Consider the following 19,085-nt stretch of genomic DNA (forward strand, 5'->3'; position numbering starts at 1 on the left):
GCCAAAAACGACGTACTCGCCGAATATCTCGCGCTCGTCAGAGATAAGATGAAAAAATTCGCCAAAGCAGAAGTCGAGCATATCCCCCGAGAACACAACTCGCGCGCCAACATACTGTCCAAACTTGCGAGCACGAGAAAGAAAGGGGGAAACAAATTGGTTATCCAAGAAATTCTGCCCAGACCAAGTGTAGGCGAAAACGCGCGAGCTCTACAGATATTCGCCATCGGGGACGACCGATGCTGGATGACCCCAGTGTACAACTTCCTCACAAAAGACGAGCTCCCCGCCGACGCGAAAGAAGCCTCAACGATTAAGAGACGAGCGTGCTCATACACTATCCTCGAAAACAAGTTGTACCGACGAGGTTTCTCCATCCCCCTCCTTAAATGCATCGATGCCTCGCAAGCACTAGAGGTACTCCAGGAGCTCCATGATGGAATCAACGGCCAGCACCTCGGTGGGCGGTCACTAGCTAGGAAAGCCCTCAGAGCCGGCTATTACTGGCCGACCATGCAGCAGGACGCCAAAGAGTATGTCAAGAAATGCGACAAATGCCAGCGTCACGCCGACATGCACCTGGCACCACCAAACGAGCTCAAATCTCTCTCCTCGCCTTGGCCTTTCTCTACGTGGGGAATGGACCTCCTCGGACCTTTCCCGGTCGGCTCCTACCAAAACAAATACCTGGTGGTCGCTGTAGATTACTTCACAAAATGGATAGAAGCTGAAGCGCTCGCTAAAATCACATCCCAAAACGTACTCCGATTTTACAAGAGGAACATACTCGCTCGATTCGGAGTACCACAGGCGATAATAACCGACAACGGCACCCAGTTCACGGACAGAAAATTCCAGGAATTCGTGGCCAAACTCGGGACAAAGCAACACTTCACTTCGGTCGAGCACCCCTAAACCAACGGACAGGCTGAAGCCGCCAACCGGGTCATTCTCCGTGGATTGAAGAGAAGGCTGGGCGAAGCGAAAAAAGCTTGGGTCGAAGAGCTACACAGCGTCCTCTGGGCATACAGGACGACCCCACATTCAACCACGGGCGAAACACCATTCAGGCTAACCTATGGCACCGAAGCCGTGATCCCCGTGGAGATCCGAGAACCGTCTCGTCGGACTGAGTCACCTCTCGAGGAAGAACTCAACGATGAAGCCATGAGAGAAGAGCTCGACATGGTCGAGGAGATCCGGACAGGATCCTCCCTGCGAGAAGCGAAATTGAAACAACAAATAGCGTTAAGACATGACACCAAAGTTATCAAGCGCTCCTTCGAAGTCGGAGACTTAGTGCTCCGTAGGAACATGAAAGATTCACGCGAAGGCAAACTAGCCCCAAACTGGGAAGGTCCATACCGAGTATACGATAAAACCGAAAACGGTGCGTATTACCTCGAGAACCTTCTCGACGAAAAACTAGCTCGACCTTGGAATGCTGAAAAACTCAGACGCTACTACAGTTAGTAACAACCTAACGCTACCCGGCCGCTCGTGACGAACACGAGGAAAGCTGGGCGAGGACTCGCGCCATGGTACAAGCGCGTATGCTCCACGACAGCTTCAGTCGGACAACCCTACCAGGAGGCAAAGCCGACTACGCGGCGGGCCTTACACACAGACCCTCCGCGGAAGTACCTGCACGGCAGAACCCCAACTCGCGATGGGATCGTTCACGCCGCGAGCACCTGGCCCCGACCGCGGCCTCGAGCTCGCTTATAGCGCACACCTGCTCTGCGCGCCCGGACCGTTCCCCACACGCCCGGACCATAAACCTCGGTCGAGCACAAACATAATTCGAGCGCAAACATAATTCGAGCATAAACATAAAGCATACCTCAGATAGGCACAAATAAACATTGGAGCATAAAACAGAATATTAAAAACCGACCAAATTGGCCGGAGATATCCAAATATTACAAAAATTATCCGGGCATTGCCCAACTAGCTACCTTGGCACGCAGGCCACAAAATATTGGCACACAGGCCATAAAACATCGGCACGCAGGCCACAATAATAAAAAACTGGTCAAACATCGCCATCTTCGTCCTCAGCACCGTCGTCCTCGCCCTGGGGCTCCTGCTCGTCTTCCCAGTCCTCGAACTCCGGGTTTGGTTCAATTCGCCCGTCCACGACCTTATGATAGGGACCAATGCCCTTCGTCACCAGGCGCGGATTGAGGACTTTCAGCTGATCCACTGCAGCTTTGAAACCGACCCCCAAGGTAGCAACACAGTCAACCTCCAACTCCCTCACCTTGCCCAGAAGCTGAGAACGCGTCACCAAGGCTTTCTCGTCCTCATCCTCCTCGGCAGCAGGGAGATGAGCCCTCTCCAACTCAGCAATTCTCTCGCGGAGCCTTTTTCCCTCGGCCTCCAAGTCCGCAACCTTGTTACGCTCTTTAACGAGATCCTCCACTATGCCGCTCTGGACCTCATACTTGTCCTTGTACTGTTCGAACTCGTGCTCCAGCTCATCGTATTTGATCTGGAGAGCATCGTAGTCCTTCTGAGGACAGACTTTCTGAGCATTAAGAGCCAAGGCCAAGGCGGCCACCCTCATCATCCCTTCGAGGTCCTCGGACAAATCCTTGTCTCGAGCCACCTGGTCCCGCCTGACGATGTGCCTCACCTCCTCGCGCTCGAGGAGAACATTCTTCTTTGAAAAGATTCCCCTATGCAGAGTACAAGAAGGCAACACTATGTCCTCCTCGGAGGGGTTGTCAATGATAAGAGGACGAAGCTCCCCGGTCCCGTCATTCTTTTGTTTCTTTCCGGCTGGAGAACCACGCGAGGTCGTCCCGACTGACGAAGGAGAGCCACTGTCAGGGACACCCGCGGCAGCCGCCTTGACCTCCTCGACCCGCGATCGTTTCCCAGACACTTTGGCGGCCCCCTTGTTCTTGGCCCGCATCTTCGTAACTTTGTCGTGCAAGTCGGCCATTTTTCCTGCAAAGTAAAGAGTTAGAACCAAAAAGGTGTTGTGTTAACAAATAATAGTTATCTCACCTAACAAAATCATAGCGTCCCCGTAACTTCCGCACTCGAGGACAGCTTTGGTGTTGATGTGCCGAGGCTCCAGCATAGGGCCTCCGTCTTCCTCGAATAGGGGATCCCCGTTGGGATATGTACATATTGCCGGTCTAAACCCGTCCACAAAAGAAGCGAGCCGCTGATACCCCCCTGTATCGCGCTCATTGAGATCCTCGTCCCGGAAGATGTAATAGTTGGTCCCACGCTCGAAATGGTCAGGTTGCCACTCTAACGGGAACCGAGCAGCTGGGCCCACTCTCCTCACCCCATCCTCAATATACTCGCGCTCCTCGAACAAATGATTCTCGGCATCAGGAGTGAGCGGCTTAATTATAAAATACCGACTCTTAAAATGCTTGACAGAGTCCTGGTAAATGGCGAACAGCTTCTTCGGCTGCTTAAACGACACCCAACTCCACTTGCCGTCCGGATCACGCAACCTCTGCAAATGAAAAACTCTGAAGAAAAGGGGCAGAGTCGCTTCGACCTCCAAGTACCCGCATACGATCTCAAAGGCCCTTAAGAACGCTAAAGCGTTGGGATGAAGCTGAGACGGGCAGAGGCGCAACCAACTGAAGACACTCCGTTGCAAATGAGTGAAGGGGAGACGGAGACCAGCCTCCTTAAAGACGAACTCATACATTGCGAAACGGGGGCCGGGAAATTGCGAGCAGATCCTCTGGTGAGATTTGGGCACAAAGGCGCCCCAAGAAGGCTCCTCGTCTTGGTCAAGGTCCTCGATGACGTTAAAGACTTCCTTGGGACGACTCGTGAAGCGCGATGCAATCATCCTCGGAGCAACGACCACCCATTCTTCAAGTGCCCTAGGGGAGGTCTCGACGACGGGAGCGTCCTCTTGCGAGCCAACAGCCTCGTCCCCATCTGAAATGTCGAAGACGACATCATCCTTGTTCTCGTCGGCCATTTACCTGAAAAGCAGAGGAAACCGTGAATTCGACTGGTCAAATCCACCCTTCCACCGCAAGTCAAGTGAAAGGGCGAGGAAAAGGGACGAGGAAAACTCCCCCAATCGTCAAATGGCCGACGAGCTAAAGTGCCCTCAGAGCATATACGTCGCACGCAGCGGAGGTCGGCAAGCTCATGCCCTCACCGAGACGTGCAACCTCCACTGCTCGTGGCCTTCATACTACTCTCTAGTAATCCTAAAACCTGGACGTCTCATTCAAATGTTCTAGCTCCGTTCACTCAAAACTCACTCGGCAAACACATGGGAGAAACGATCATCTTCTAAGTTTCCTCGGCTAATTCATAAACCTTGCTCGTCGCACTCATCAATCGCGCCCTCCGCACTCAAAACTAATACATAAAACTTAAATAAAAGTATGAAGGAGACGAGGAACTTACTTGAAGAAGGCGAAGAAAGTATGAGCGAGACGAGGAGGAGAGCAGTGAGCGAATCTTGAAGGCTTGGAAAATGTTAAGTGTCAAATGAGTGACCTCCTCACTCCTTATATAGGGAAAGAAGGCCAAAGGGTGTCATGATGGCCTAGGCAGCCTAGGAGACGCCATCATTGCCTACACCACAAAGACGGCTCCCTCCACGAAAGGCTGCCACGCGTCCCAAGGATCTTGGGAACTCCAAAAGACGCCGTTTAATTCCATCCCTAAAAACGGCGCAGTAATGATTACAGCCTGTACAGCTGACACCTGTCAATCACGCTGACAAGTGACAACCCAAGACAACGGCCGACCAAAGTCCTCGAATAGCCCAGGATTCGGAATCGTCACCCGTGCTCGGCTAAACCTCCTCGTTAAAGTCATCACCCTTATAAGGTTAATGACTTGGGGGGCTCCTGTTCTGGTCTGGGCCGAGCAGGCCCAACCCTTGTTACCAGCCGAGCAGGCCCAATTCCCTTGGGCCCAATTACTGGACAACAGATAAGGGCTGCCCTTCGCGAAGACTCTGGCCGAGCAGGCCCAAACCTTTGGGCCCACTTACTGGATAACCGTCAAGGAGTTATCCACGCACGAAGACCACGCGTCACGTCTCAGCGAAGGATTCGGTCAACCATCTCCGAACCCTACGCTATGTGCATCCAGAACGTGAGTCTCCTGCTGACTCAGCCCTAGCATGGGACGTTCTGGCAGTTCCCTAGCACGTGGGCCTCCAGTTGGATTTGGCCCAATTAGGGAACCTTGGCCCAGCGCTGGGGGCTATAAATACCCTCTTTCACTAGAGGGTCAGGTATTCTATTCTTAACTCTAAACCTCATTCTCTGATAGCTACTGACTTAAGCATCGGAGGACCTTGCAGGTACCCCCCCCATCTTGCTCTTCAAGCCAGATATTGCGCCTTGACGATTCTCCTGATCAGGTACGATCAGATGATAAAATTATCTTTTTCATAACAAATTTATGTATTTTTCTATCATAATTGTCTCATGTTCTTTTATCAAAAATAAATATTTATAACATTTTCAATGTAAATGATAACGTTTAATCATAAAAAACACTAATATTTTTTGATAAATTATTTTTTTATATAATTTATTATATTTTAATAATAGTTTAATTATAGTTAATATATTACTAAAATTTTAAAAAGAAAAATAAATTTAATAACAACAACCACATAAATTTTGAATATTAAAAATATAATTATATTTAAAAAATTAAATGTTTGAACATTAAAGTAAAATTTTGAATATCAATTTCAGAATATAAAACATATAAATTTATTATGTATAATGTATAATGCATTTATAAATATTGAAACAAATGATGAATAAATTGTTATAAATGTTGATTAAAAAGGCATGTATAGATTAAAAAATAAAAATAAAATGCTATGTTAAATTAAATCTAAAATAAAAAATTAAGAAAATTTCATTATATGCTTTTTATTCATATTTATAAAAATAATTATATAAATAGTTAAATTTATTTCTTTCATAAAATTATTTGTAACTTATTCCCATTTATAAAAACAATTATAGTTTATTCAATTTATAAAATTAATTATATAAATAAATTTTTATCTTTTATCATTATTTTTTATGGTTACCATTTATCATTAAAATTTCATGACTATCATTTAACATTTCTATAAAAAAATTTAATAATATTAAAATATATTATATCTCAAATAAGGATCTAAATAAAATTACAAAATGATTTATATTCTTATATTTTTATAATAATAAATTAAATATTTAACCTTAGATTTAAATAAGTTATAACTTGTAGTAAGCAGAGTAGTCGTAGTTTTTTTAATTACTTTATTTCTTATGTTTAATATTTCATAAAAAATACATCATGTTTAATATTTTTTAGTAACTATTATTATTTTCTTGTTGTTAATTCATTAAAATAGTTTGTTATTTTAAATTTACAGTAATTAACACACACAAAAATAACTAAAAAAGATATTGAAATAATTGTTTTATTAACCTAATTTGGATATAAAATAAATTTTATGACTTGAATTAAAAATTTAAATAATTATTTTTGTTCATTATTACCCATCTATCACATAGACAAAATCGTAATAATTATTTATTATAACCGTTCAAAAAAAATCAAAAATCATAATAAATATAAATAAACTAAAATTGTAATAATTACCTAAAAAAAATACTATGATACTATTATATACATTATTTAGTACACTTATTATAAATTTTTAATTTTCATTAATTATAAATGATAACCATAAATAATTTTAAATAGTAATTGTAAGTTAAAAATAAATAATTAAATTTTTTAATTATGTTAAAATTTTATTTATAGGTTTTAAATAAATAGTTTTCAAACTAAATACTTTTCCTTCCAAAACAACTATCTTGAAAAAGTAAATTGTAATTTTTTTTCATGTTTTTATGTTAAAATTAATAAATAGTTTTTCATTATAAATTTACAGTAGTTATCACAAAAAAAAAATTATATCTTTTTTGAATTAATTGTTTTATTAACATAATTTGGATATTACAATAAATTTTATGACATTAATTAAAAATATAAATAATTATTACTGTTCACTATTACCCACATATCAAATGGGAGCAGATCCTCTAACTTCCTAGCTTCTAACTTTCCTTAACTTTAGTCAATTTTTATGAGAGAGAAGTGAGAAATGGATTAAAAAAGAGAGGGAAATAAGATGAAAGAGATTGTGTTGTTAGAGAGAGATAGAGAGAAAGTTAGGGTGCATTTCCCTCCACAAAGTTAGAGAATCCACACCCCATATCAAATACATAAAATCGTAATAATTATTTATTACCTTTAAAAATCATAAATCATAGTAAATATAAAAAATTCTAATAATTACCTAATAAAATCTTATGATACTATTATACACATTGTTTAATACACTTATTATATATTTTTAATGTGCATTAATTATAAATGATAACCATAATATTAAGAATTGAACAAATAGTTTTAAATAGTAAATTTAATTTTCAAATAAAAATTAAATTCATTAATTAAGGTCAATTTTTATTTTCATGTTTTAAATAAATAATTTTCAAACCTATAAATAAAATTGAAAACCTTTAAATAAAAATTTAATGAATTTAATAATTTTCAAAAGTATTGCTTGACAATAAAAATTGATTTATAACTAAATCAGAAGTATTGATTGATAATATAAATTGACTTATAACCAAATCTGAATTATTGATTAGTTTTCAATTTTTTGTTTTTATGTTAAAATCGTTAAAAAAAAAATTCATTTTAAATTTTGAGTTATATGATACATGTACCATAAATTTTTTTTATATATTGAAATTAAAATAAATAAAAAAATCCGTATTCTCACAACTTCATTATACCATACAAAGAAAACACTTCATATTCTAATACACTCTTCTCATACTCCATACACAAAATTCCATCAATTTAAACCAATACTATAATTTTATCATCCTGCACATTTAAACTGTTTCATTAACATAACACAAAACATGAACACAAAAACAAAACCACATATCAGCATAAACTTTTTCAAACAATATGAGTTCATAAAGATTGGGCTTTTTTTTAGAAACAAACTCAGAAAACTCACACAACAGTAAGCAACCTGACAAAATCTAAACAGCAACAACAACCACCACAATTCAAATCAAAAGAAATAGAAGAGGAATGGAGAAAGCTATTTCTGAATCCACTCGACCGGCCTCCAACAACATTGTTGACTGTCACGCTCATTCTGATGCCGTAGAATGTTGTGATTACAACTAACACTACATAGTGTAAGATATATTACAATGATGTTAAGCCAGGCAGTTTGAGGTACTGACCGATCGCAACATGTTCCGGTCTATGTTAAATATAGTCAAATAAACAACTATTTCACTGCAAAGACAAAAGAGAGACAATTAAAAAAAATCTTAACGAAGCCAATAAGATAATATGAATCATGCATACTCATGTGTAAAAAATGTCAAGCTACATTTGAAGGTATTTTCAATATTCTCTGGCAAACCTTGTAAAAACATGTGATTGTTGATCTGTAAATATGAAATTTTATTATAAAAATATATAAAAATAGACAAGGATAAGTTGGAACCTAATACTGAAAAGGTAAAATCAAATATAGATGAACAGCAAAATCAAAAGCTGATATTAAAGCAAAGCAAAATGTTTCAAATAAGCTCATCATACCTAATGTGCAAGGGGATCAAGGTAGAAATCTATTAAAAAAATCAATCTTCATCTTCCTAACTACATACCCATCAAACTACAGTTTACAAAACACATAGAGTACATTAATGCTCAGAAGAATACTAATTAACCTGACAAAACCTATTTTCATCAGATATACTGGTTGCACAAATTTTTGGTATATTTATATACCAATATCACAGTAACCATAATAACCAAAAGGTGTAGACGAAACTATCCAGTTCATATATGAAGAGCATGATAAGTAACATAGATACAAACCCTTTCAACTATTGAAGTAACTTCCTCCAATCTCTTTACACTATTTTTCTCTTTTGATTGTTCTCACGTTACTCCCGATTTCCACCATTCGATGTTCCTTTCTTTAGTGTCTATTTGTCAAACAATAAGAATATACCAATTTCATCCAACCATCATGTGAAGCTTCCACTGTCAGATATGAGTTTCCAAATACAATGCACCAATTAGACACATTCATTAAACTATAACTACAAATATCTAAAGTATAAATAGCCAAAAAATGAAAGATAATTGAAAATATACTTCAAAATAGGAGCAATGACAAATAGCCAAATAGAATTATATCAACCCACACACAAATAAAACTGTACCACAAAATAAAAGCTGCAGAAACGATTTTGAACTGCAGAAACAATTTGAAAATGGTTCAGTGGCGAGAGCAATAAATCAAAGTAGTGAGTAAATTTTGTGGTTTGATAGAAGAACCTTCATGTTGAAGTGTTGATTTGGATCTCACAAGTGTCTTCACAGAGCTTAAAACCCTAAAACGAAATAACAAAATCCATGGGTTTAGCAAAAAATAAATTTGTAAAACCCTTCAAGAACAACAAATAGATTAAAATTGAAAAAAATAAACAAAGGGATTCATCGGTGGTGTAGAGTCACGCGAACAGAAGAAATGGAAGAGGGAACAAATTTGGCAATGGTGGAAAGAGATTCAACAATGACGGTGGTCGGATTTTAACATTACGACGAAGACTCTTGCTATTTTTCCTGATGAGGAAAACACAGCGTTCTTCCTTGTTTCGTTTACCTTTGATGCAACAGTTTTTGGAATGTTGGTGTTCTTCTTATTCCATTTGATGAATGCATTGTTTTATTTCGATAGTGCCACAGATAAAGTGGGAATATGCATTGAAGCAAGAGAAAATTAATGTGTCACATGGAAAATGTAAGTGGCTTTTATTTTTTCTATGTAACCGTTTGAATATTGAATAAGTATTACAATTTGAAATTTGAAATTCAATTTAAAGTAGAACATATTTCTTAAAATGACATTTAATTAAATCAAATTAAAAATAGTAAGGAAAATTAGGAGAGTGACACATCACCCGTATTAAATGCCAAAACAATGGTATTGAGTTATTTTGCCAAAAGTCATTTTTACCCATGGAATAAGAACAGTTTTAATTGTTTTATCAGAGGGTTTGATTTGTAATTACCAAGTACTTTACTTTTTATATATTTATAATAGATATAATAGATAATAGATAGATTTATTAAAAAAACCTAAATATTTTTAATTAAAAAAATACTTATTTTAACCTATGTAAGATAGCTCGTAGGAAATAGGTTTATGATAATGATATCTTTAATTAAAATGTATTTAAATTTTTAATTTATTTTAAAATAAATAATTATTAAAAGTGACGTGGTGTATGTGTGAGGATTTCAATACAGTTAATATGGAGTCTGAGAGGAAGGATAGAGGTGGATTAGTGAGAAGTGATGATATCAATAACTTCAATAATTTCTTCAAAGATTTTTTATTGGTTATCTCTCTGCTAGTAGTATTCAGTAAGGGTTGAATAGAAAAATTAAGTTTGCAAGGTGCAAAAGCAGTTTTCAAAACTTATTTGGCGTATCGATATTGTAATTAATCCGCAAGATTTACCTAATAGGAGCGTAAAAAACAAATAGAGAAGTATCACAAGTAGTTCAATTAAGTTAAAGTCTCGACTTAAATAAGAAGTTCAATTTGAAGACTTGATTAGTTCCAAACAAATGAACAATTAGTTATTAATATTCACTAAATTGAACAAATGTTTGATCAATCTCAACAAAACACTAAAATTAAACTAAACACGTAGTAGTTCTTGATTAAATTGTGAGTTAAGTAAATAAGATATTTGCGATCCTTTAAAATAAGTTTTCTGAAACATGAATTTTTTTAAGTAAATTGGATTGATAAAATACCCCTAAATCAACAAATTATAGGTGGAAATGTCTTCTAAATTTCTTACAGTCTACTCCAATATTTTCGAACTCTTTGACCAAACAATCAACTTCAACACCTCCCGTGTATGCTTTACATGATGCCAGAATATCATGTGCTCGGCTGTAGAAATGTCCTGCAACTAAGTCTTCGAAATTCTGAAAACCAAAAATGACTTAAATCAGTTTCTTGAACCCCAAGAAAAGAAAATAAATCAATTCTTTCCAATAACAGTATTATTTTTTTGCGGACATCGCATTGGTATTCAGAAAATAATATTATGACATAACACTACGTTGAAAACATGCTACAAGCGAACGCGGTGGTAAATCAAATATGCTAGAGATATACAAGAAATGAACCAAACCTTTGGAGGCTTTCTTATCGTGTACGTCATTGTCCTCAACGATAGAATGAATGTACTTTGATTATACTCCTGGGCATCCATTTCACCGTCTGGTGTACCCATCGAATCTTCATATTCAGGTTCGTTGAAGTAAGGCTTTGAGTTCAAGATTAGCCCTTGTATGGAGACTAGAACTTGTAGCATTGTTGAAACACCTTTAGTCCACATCTCTTCTTTGCTGCCAGACCAGGTGTTAAGTAGACTGAGACATACTGTGCCGCAGTCATACAAATTCGGGTTGATCTCAAGACCTCCAGAATGGTAATGGACGTTCTGCCACGATAAAAAAAAATGACTTTTTTGTCAGAATTGAATTAAGAAGAGTGATAAAGAAAATAATGTGAGTCAGTTAGTGTCCTCAACCGCGTACCGGGGGTACATCGGGATAGCCACTGGGAAAGTGAATATCAAAAAAGAAAAGACCGTTATGGTAAGGAGTCCCTTCTGCTCCAATAATCACAGCCCTCATGAGATCCATCCTTGATTCATAGGCTCTCACAAATATTGTATCTAATGAGCAATAAAGAAAAAAGTCAAACATATGACAGAAAATATTACAGGCTATTTAGTATTTGGAATACTATACTCACCCGGCAAATGTTTCTCCAAAATTTTCCACTCTTTCTGGATTTTTTTAGCCCAACTCTTTAGATTCTGCTCATGAAATAGGTAAGTATGCAAATCCATATAATTAAGAATAAGACTGAAACAAAGTGAGTCATTAAAACAAAGAAAAAAGAGAAGCTAACCTGTTTTGAGGAGGAATTATCATTAATAAAGTGATGATCCGAAGTGTCGATGACAGTATCAAATTGCTTAAAACTTTGAAGTTTCCTCAGAGTTACATTTTCAGCTTTATGCACATCTCTTGCAGATTTGAGAGCACCAGTGGAACCATGCGCATGCTTAGGAGTGGCAACGAAACTACAAGAACTCTTCGACCAAAACTTTCCTGATTCTACTCCACAAGGACGCAATGATCCGTTCTGTCCAATAAAATTTGAACGGAACGAACTACCACTTCCAGCTCCCACCTTAGCACATTCAAATCGCCCCAAATATGGCGGCTTCATCACATCTGGATTGTCAGCCAAACCATGCTTCCCTTTGCTGCGGACAGATTTCATAAACCGCCGAGACTTAGATGACTCTACTCCCAATGAATTCTTCTTACTAGCTGCAGCTTTAGAAGACAATTGTGTTCCACAAGATTGCAAACTAGAACTACCGATTTTAAATCCTCGGGTTATAGAGTTATTGGGCTGAAACGTAAAAGGTGCCTCGATTCCGGTTGGTAGATCAACATTATCAAACTGTGCCTGTAATAAGGTATACTCATCTACTTCCATACATTCATCTGAACTCAAATCAAGGTAGTCAACATTGATTACATTATGTGATACTGAAGGTTGACGATTGGAAGACTCAATCCCACTAATTGTTCCACTTTTTTCCATGCCACGCTGCCAATAAATAAAATAAAACAAATCCTTAAAAGGCCCAATTTATAGCAAGAAACAACATAGAACATGTTATACAAACCGCAACTTGATGATTATCACCATAACCCTCATGAAGAGCTTCAGGTGACTTCCCCTTGTTATGTTTACGATTTATTTCACCAAGTATCATCAAATCATCATCGTCGTTCTCATTATCGTCAACAATGTCAATCACGTCATGGAAAATGGACTACAAACAGAATGAATAAACAATAAAAAAAGTAATCTAGAGTGAAAAGTGAAAACCCAGATGAAGAATTTAAATAAAGATGAAAACTTTGAATAGATACGATATAAGAAAACCTAAAGAAACAAAACCATGTTAAAGATTTGAGAGAAAAAACCTGTTTCTGTTTTTTGAACATGGGAGTATGTCGGAACATTGAAGGAGGAACTTCGACAACATCAGGGTCCATGATTCCAAAACTGTAATCAAATGAAACCCTTGCATTGTGTTGTGTGTGAGAATGATGAGTATGGAAAGAAAGAGTGAACGTTTTGAGCGGGGTTTTCAATTTTGGGAATAAATATTCTCTTCAAGACACACAACACATTATACTCAATTTTTTGGAAAATAGAAAGTCACTCAATTTTTTTGAAAATTTTGAAATTCTATAAATTATTTTGAAACTCTGTAAATTATTAGGTGAATATGAATGTAGTATTCATATAAAAGAATATCTATAAAAACATTAAATGATGTATCTATTTATTTATTTCCAATATTTAATAGAAATTAATATTCTAATTCAATTGAAAAATATTGACATTATTAAACCTTTTGGTATTTATTATGGTTTCCTAATTTAAAAAAATAAGTTTTTGAATTTTGTCCTAATAAATCATTTTAGGGACTGCAAGAACTTTTTTATTAAGTAATTTTTTTTGGGTGAAATTTCACCTTTTTAAAGATGAATAATTGAGAAGTGGTGAATTCTCTAACACCCTAATTTTTTCACGCGTGATATCGTAAAATAAATTAAAATTATACACATAATTCATATTAGGATTTCACGCATCTCAAATCACTATATAATATGAGAAAAACTTGTATGAATACGAACATAAATCATTAGTGTTAGGATAAAATATATATAACACATAATTTAAAATAAAATATTAACACCTGTCTCACATTCACCTTCATTTAGGATATCTCATCAAAATGTTTCTAACAATGGAGATTTTACACTAAATATCCCATCAACAAATAAGTTAAAAGAAATAATAACAATATGAACTCAATCTCAAAAGTAATTATAATAATAATTGGTGTTTCATGGATCACATTCAATTTAGGCTTGTTTGGTGGAAACAAAATTAACAGAAAGTAGATGGAATGATTTGTAAAGTCCTTTAGGAATTAAGAGTCTAGAATAGGATTGTGGCAAACAATATAGATCATCCCTTAAGCTCTCTCAAAAAAAACACTTTTAGTAAAACTTCGGCCTTATAGAAAAGAAAAAAAAGTGCAAATCTAAAAAGGCTTTTGCAGCAAGTTGAATTGTACTGCAATTTTTCTTTATCGTAATATTAATACTAACTTAAACGAATAAATTAATTAATTAATTTATAATGTATAATCAAATCAACAGTTAGATTAAACTTTTGAGATGGTTCCCAATAAGTTTCACTTACTATTTTCAAATTCTAAAGAATAATAAACCATTTTATCTAAAAACAACCTTTTCAATCTAAAAAAGCAGAATTTCAATTAATTTTTTATATTATTATTATTATTACTATTATTATTATACCTAAATAAAAAAATCTAATATTTAAACAGTCCAATTTTCTATAGGTATTTTAACCTTTTTGTTGGAACTGAAATCCAAATTTTAAATGATTGAACATGTGAGGTTAGAATGATAATTATATCCACAAACTTTTGCACTTTTACTCAATATTAGAAGCTGTATTTGTTAATAAATGGTTATATAGATAGATGTTTACACAAAATACATGTAATTATGCGTAAAAAAACAGGATGAAACTACTTAAAAATTAATTAACATCAAATTTCAATAATTACAAATGATGATGAAAACTAAAAACTAGATTTGCTTGCTTTTCTTTTAGAGCAAGAAACAATAGATGATAAAGAAAAAACAAAAACCAACTTGAAGTTGATGTAATAAGCCTCTTTAGTATCATCCTCACCATTGAGTTTTGAAAAAAAAATGTTCTATGATCACACTCTTGTAGTGAAGCAAAACAATTTTCTGCGAGGGGTACTGCGTGGTACCGGAGGAGACGTAAATATCTTACAGTCGTTAAATCCAACTTTTTCGAACTCTTGGACAAGAGAAGGCATGCATTCAGCTAAACCAGATATAAAATGAGCTGAGGATTGTTTTCCTTCACTCCCATTAACATCTTGAACCCCACCTTTGACCAAACAACCAACTTGAACACCATTCATGTATGCTTTACATGACCCCAGAATATCATGTGCTCGGTTGTAGAAATGCCCTACAACTAAGTCTTCGAAATTCTGAAAACCAAAGAAGAACCTAAATCAGTTGCTTGAATCCCAAGAAAAGAAAATAAACTTATGTGCTACAAGTAAACGCTAGAGATATACAAGAAATGAACCAAGAGTAGAACAAAACCTTTGGAGGCTTTCTTATCGTATACATCATTGTCCTCAACGATAGAAGGAATCTTTTTTCGTTATACTGCCGGGCCTGCTTTTCACCATTTGGAGTACCTCTCGAAAGTTCATATCCAGGTTCATTGAAGTAAGGCTGTGTGTTCAAGATTAGCCCTTGTATGGAGACTAGAACTTGTAGTATTGTTGAAACACCTTTAGTCCATTTCTCTTTCGTGCTGCCAGACCAGGTGTTAAGTAGACTGAGACATACTCTGCCACAGCTATACAAATTCGGGTTGATCCGAAGACCTCCGGAGTGGTAATGGACTTTCTGCCACGTGGAATAAAAGAGTTTTTAGTCAGAATTGAACTAAAAAGAGTGATAATAAAAAAATGTGAGTCAGTTATAGTGTCCTCAACCACGTACCGGGGGTACATTGGGATAGCCACTGGGAAAGAAAATATCAAAAAAGAAAAGACCGTCGTGGTAAGGAGTCCCCTCTGCTCCAACAATCACAGCCCTCATGAGATCCATCCTTGATTCGTAGACCCTCACAAATATTGTATCTATTCAACAATAAAGAAAAAGTCGTACAAATGGTCAGATTGAGCAATATGCCATAGAAAATTACAGGCTATTTAGTATTTGGAAAACTAAACTCACCAGGCAAATGCTTCTCCAAAATCTTCCACTCTTCCTGGATTTTTTTAGCCCAACTCTTTGGATTCTGCTCATGAAATATGTAAATATGTATATTCATATAATTAAGAATAAGACTGAAACAGAGTCTTTAAGAAAGAAAAAAGAGAAGCTAACCTGCTTTGTGGAGGAATTATGCTTAATAAAGTGATGATCCGAAGTGTCAATGACAATATCAAATTGCTTAAAACTTCGAAGTTTCCCCAGAGTTTCATTTTCAGCTTTATGCACATCTCTTGCAGATTTGAGAGCACTAGTGGAACCATGCACATGCTTAGGAGTGGCAACGAAACTATAAGAACTCTTCGGCCAAAGGTTTCCAGATTCTACTCCACAAGGATGCAATGATCCATTCTCTCCAACAAGATCTGAATGGAACGAACTGCTACTTCCAGCAGCTCCCAGCTTAGCACTTTCAGATTGCCCCAAATATGGCGGCTTCATCGCATCTGGATTGTCAGCCAAACCATGTTTCTTTGAACCAAAAAAAGCAGACTTCACTTTACTGTGGACATATTTCATAAACCGATGAGACTTATCACCATAACCCCCGGGACGGGCTTCAGGTGCCTTCCCCTTGTTATGTTTACGAGTTATTTCATCAAGTATCATCAAATCATCGTCGTCATTTTCATTGTCGTCAACAATGTCAATCACATCATGGACAATGGACTACACAAAAAAAACATACAAAGAAAACTTTTAGAAACAAATTCAGTATATGTATAAATTTAAACCAGAATGAATAAACAATATAATCAAGAAAGTTATACCCCCCTTTTATCATAAGAACATAAAACAGAAAAACCACTATTGAGTATATCAAACAAAAAACCAAAAAGTTATAAATGTTGCAATCAGAAGATTAGGGCTAAACAGATTCTAGTTCTAACAAAGCTCACATGAAGCAACGGTGATCATGATCGTAAGAGAAGTAACAATAAGAAGTAGCAAAAACAGTGATTTTTATCTATAGTGAAAAATGAAAACCCAGATAAAGAATTAAAATAAAGATGAAAAGTTTGAATAGATAGAATAAAAGAAAACCTAAAGAAACAAAGCCTGATAAGAGGTTGAGAATAGAAGATAGATAGAAACCTGTTTCTGCTTTTTGAAGATTGGAGGAGGAATTTGGACAGCATGAGGATCCATGAATTGAAAACTGTGATGAAATGAAACCCTTAGGTGTGTGTGAGAGAATGAGTAGGGAAAGAGTGATCGTTTTAAGCGGGGTTTTCAATTTTGGGAATAGATATACTCTCCAAGATACACAACAGAAATAGAAAGTCACTATATTTTTGGAATAGAATTCTGTATATACATAAAAAAAAAACAAGATATATTATTTAAGATCAATATACCCTATTGCTAAATGTTCACACTTATACATGGTTTTTTTTTCTCTTGTCTTTCTAAGCACCGAGTGGAATACTCGTGCGTTGGGTTAGTGTGATACCCGGAATTGTCATTATTTCATATGAATATTTAGGAAAATTTTGAAAGCATAATTAAGAGAAAATTGCTGTATATAATGCATAATTGACGATCATGTGGTTGCCATCGTGACAGTACGTATTCTGATTTTCTCACAAATTTTTTAGACTACAACTACCTCAAGAGTAGGACTATCTTGACATTCACCATTGATATGATTGACAAAATAAATGATATGTGTTGGCTATAATGTCAGGTAATGTTACTTCCTAACAAATGATTACTGATTATCATGTGTGTATGCAATTTGTTGTTCTATATTTATGTGTCTCATGGTTTAGATGTAGGTGACTTGAGGGATTACTATAGTTGTAACTCTGTTGATTGATCAGAAATATATGACACGTACATGCTTGATGTTCTCACTGCAAAATTTCTCAGCTCATTAAAAACTTCTGGTTTGCCTAACCAAGATATCAAGCTTAAGATTGGGACACCCATTATGTTGATGCGGAACATTGATCACTCCGAAGGGTTGTGTAATGGTACACATCTAATAGTGACCATGGTCTTTTATTCACATTTGATGAGAGATGACACACAAAAACGTCGTCATTTCATCTTCCCATTGGTGAGATGAGCATCACCTTTGATGATGTATCGTGTCTCCTTCATCTCCCGGTCTCAAAAAGATTGTTAGATCACTCTACCATTCATATATCTAACGTATTCTACCTTATGGTGACAAAATTAGAGTTTGATGCAAGTGAGGTCCAAAAGGACATAGAAGACATCGGAGAATATCATGCAAGATTTTCATTCCTAACAAACAAATATATTGACCACCTGAATGCAGTTGTAGATGTTTAGGGTTTAGTTTTTAGATACATTTCTTAGCATAGACAATGTGCATTTAAGACATATTTTCTAATCTTTATTAGCATAGGAATTGTTGTGAACAAAGGTGCACCCTATGTCGATGTTGTCTACCTTAAGTATTTCATGGACTTTGAATGGGTTTACAAGAACAATTTGGGGGTAGCTTGTTGGTTTACATGTATTTCAAGTTTGTTGAAGGTAATAAATGGAAGACGAGACAGATGACTGGATGCAACTGTTTATTTTAAGTAATTGATTTACATGTTATTTAATAACTTCATACTACTTTTTTATATCCTTACTGATATTTGATCTAAACCATTTTTAAGAATGGATCCTCCAGCATTTCCCAAGTATTATCGGTTGAGAATATGTATCTAAATACACTAAAGAGTTTTCACGTGTGTGCTCGATTAACTCACTCAGGGGGAATTTGGCAATTGGAATTCATATTCACCAATTTGTTATCACATATACACAAAAAATGAGGCAACAATAGTGTCTTAAGGGGTATCTAGGAATTGAAATCTAGATTTATCATATGCATATATACCTTACCCTATACATCATCCCATATAGTCTCAAATTATTGTATTTTAGGTGTGTCCAAATTTCAAAATTCAAACTATGTGAAAGGATAATTTTAATTT

General features: G+C 36.2%; 2 protein-coding genes across 2 annotated transcripts; both read right to left on the reverse strand.

The window, feature by feature from the left end:
• Positions 1-10,848: 10,848 nt before the first annotated feature.
• Positions 10,849-12,778, reverse strand: LOC131647832 (putative ubiquitin-conjugating enzyme E2 38). The gene is made up of 5 exons (XM_058917655.1): positions 12,077-12,778; positions 11,918-11,981; positions 11,698-11,837; positions 11,289-11,600; positions 10,849-11,079 (listed from the first exon to the last, which is right to left on the reverse strand). Exons 1-5 carry the CDS (start codon positions 12,674-12,676, stop codon positions 10,918-10,920), a joined length of 1,278 nt encoding a protein of 425 aa, XP_058773638.1. The 5' UTR covers positions 12,677-12,778; the 3' UTR covers positions 10,849-10,917.
• Positions 12,779-14,747: 1,969 nt separating this feature from the next.
• Positions 14,748-17,419, reverse strand: LOC131647831 (putative ubiquitin-conjugating enzyme E2 38). Its single transcript, XM_058917654.1, has 6 exons — positions 17,221-17,419; positions 16,240-16,794; positions 16,087-16,150; positions 15,850-15,989; positions 15,442-15,753; positions 14,748-15,323 (listed from the first exon to the last, which is right to left on the reverse strand). Exons 1-6 carry the CDS (start codon positions 17,272-17,274, stop codon positions 15,021-15,023), a joined length of 1,428 nt encoding a protein of 475 aa, XP_058773637.1. The 5' UTR covers positions 17,275-17,419; the 3' UTR covers positions 14,748-15,020.
• Between the last annotated feature and the right edge of the window lie 1,666 nt (positions 17,420-19,085).

The sequence above is a fragment of the Vicia villosa genome, linkage group LG2 (genome assembly GCF_029867415.1).
Source record: "Vicia villosa cultivar HV-30 ecotype Madison, WI linkage group LG2, Vvil1.0, whole genome shotgun sequence".
NCBI classification, from domain to species: Eukaryota; Viridiplantae; Streptophyta; class Magnoliopsida; order Fabales; family Fabaceae; genus Vicia; species Vicia villosa.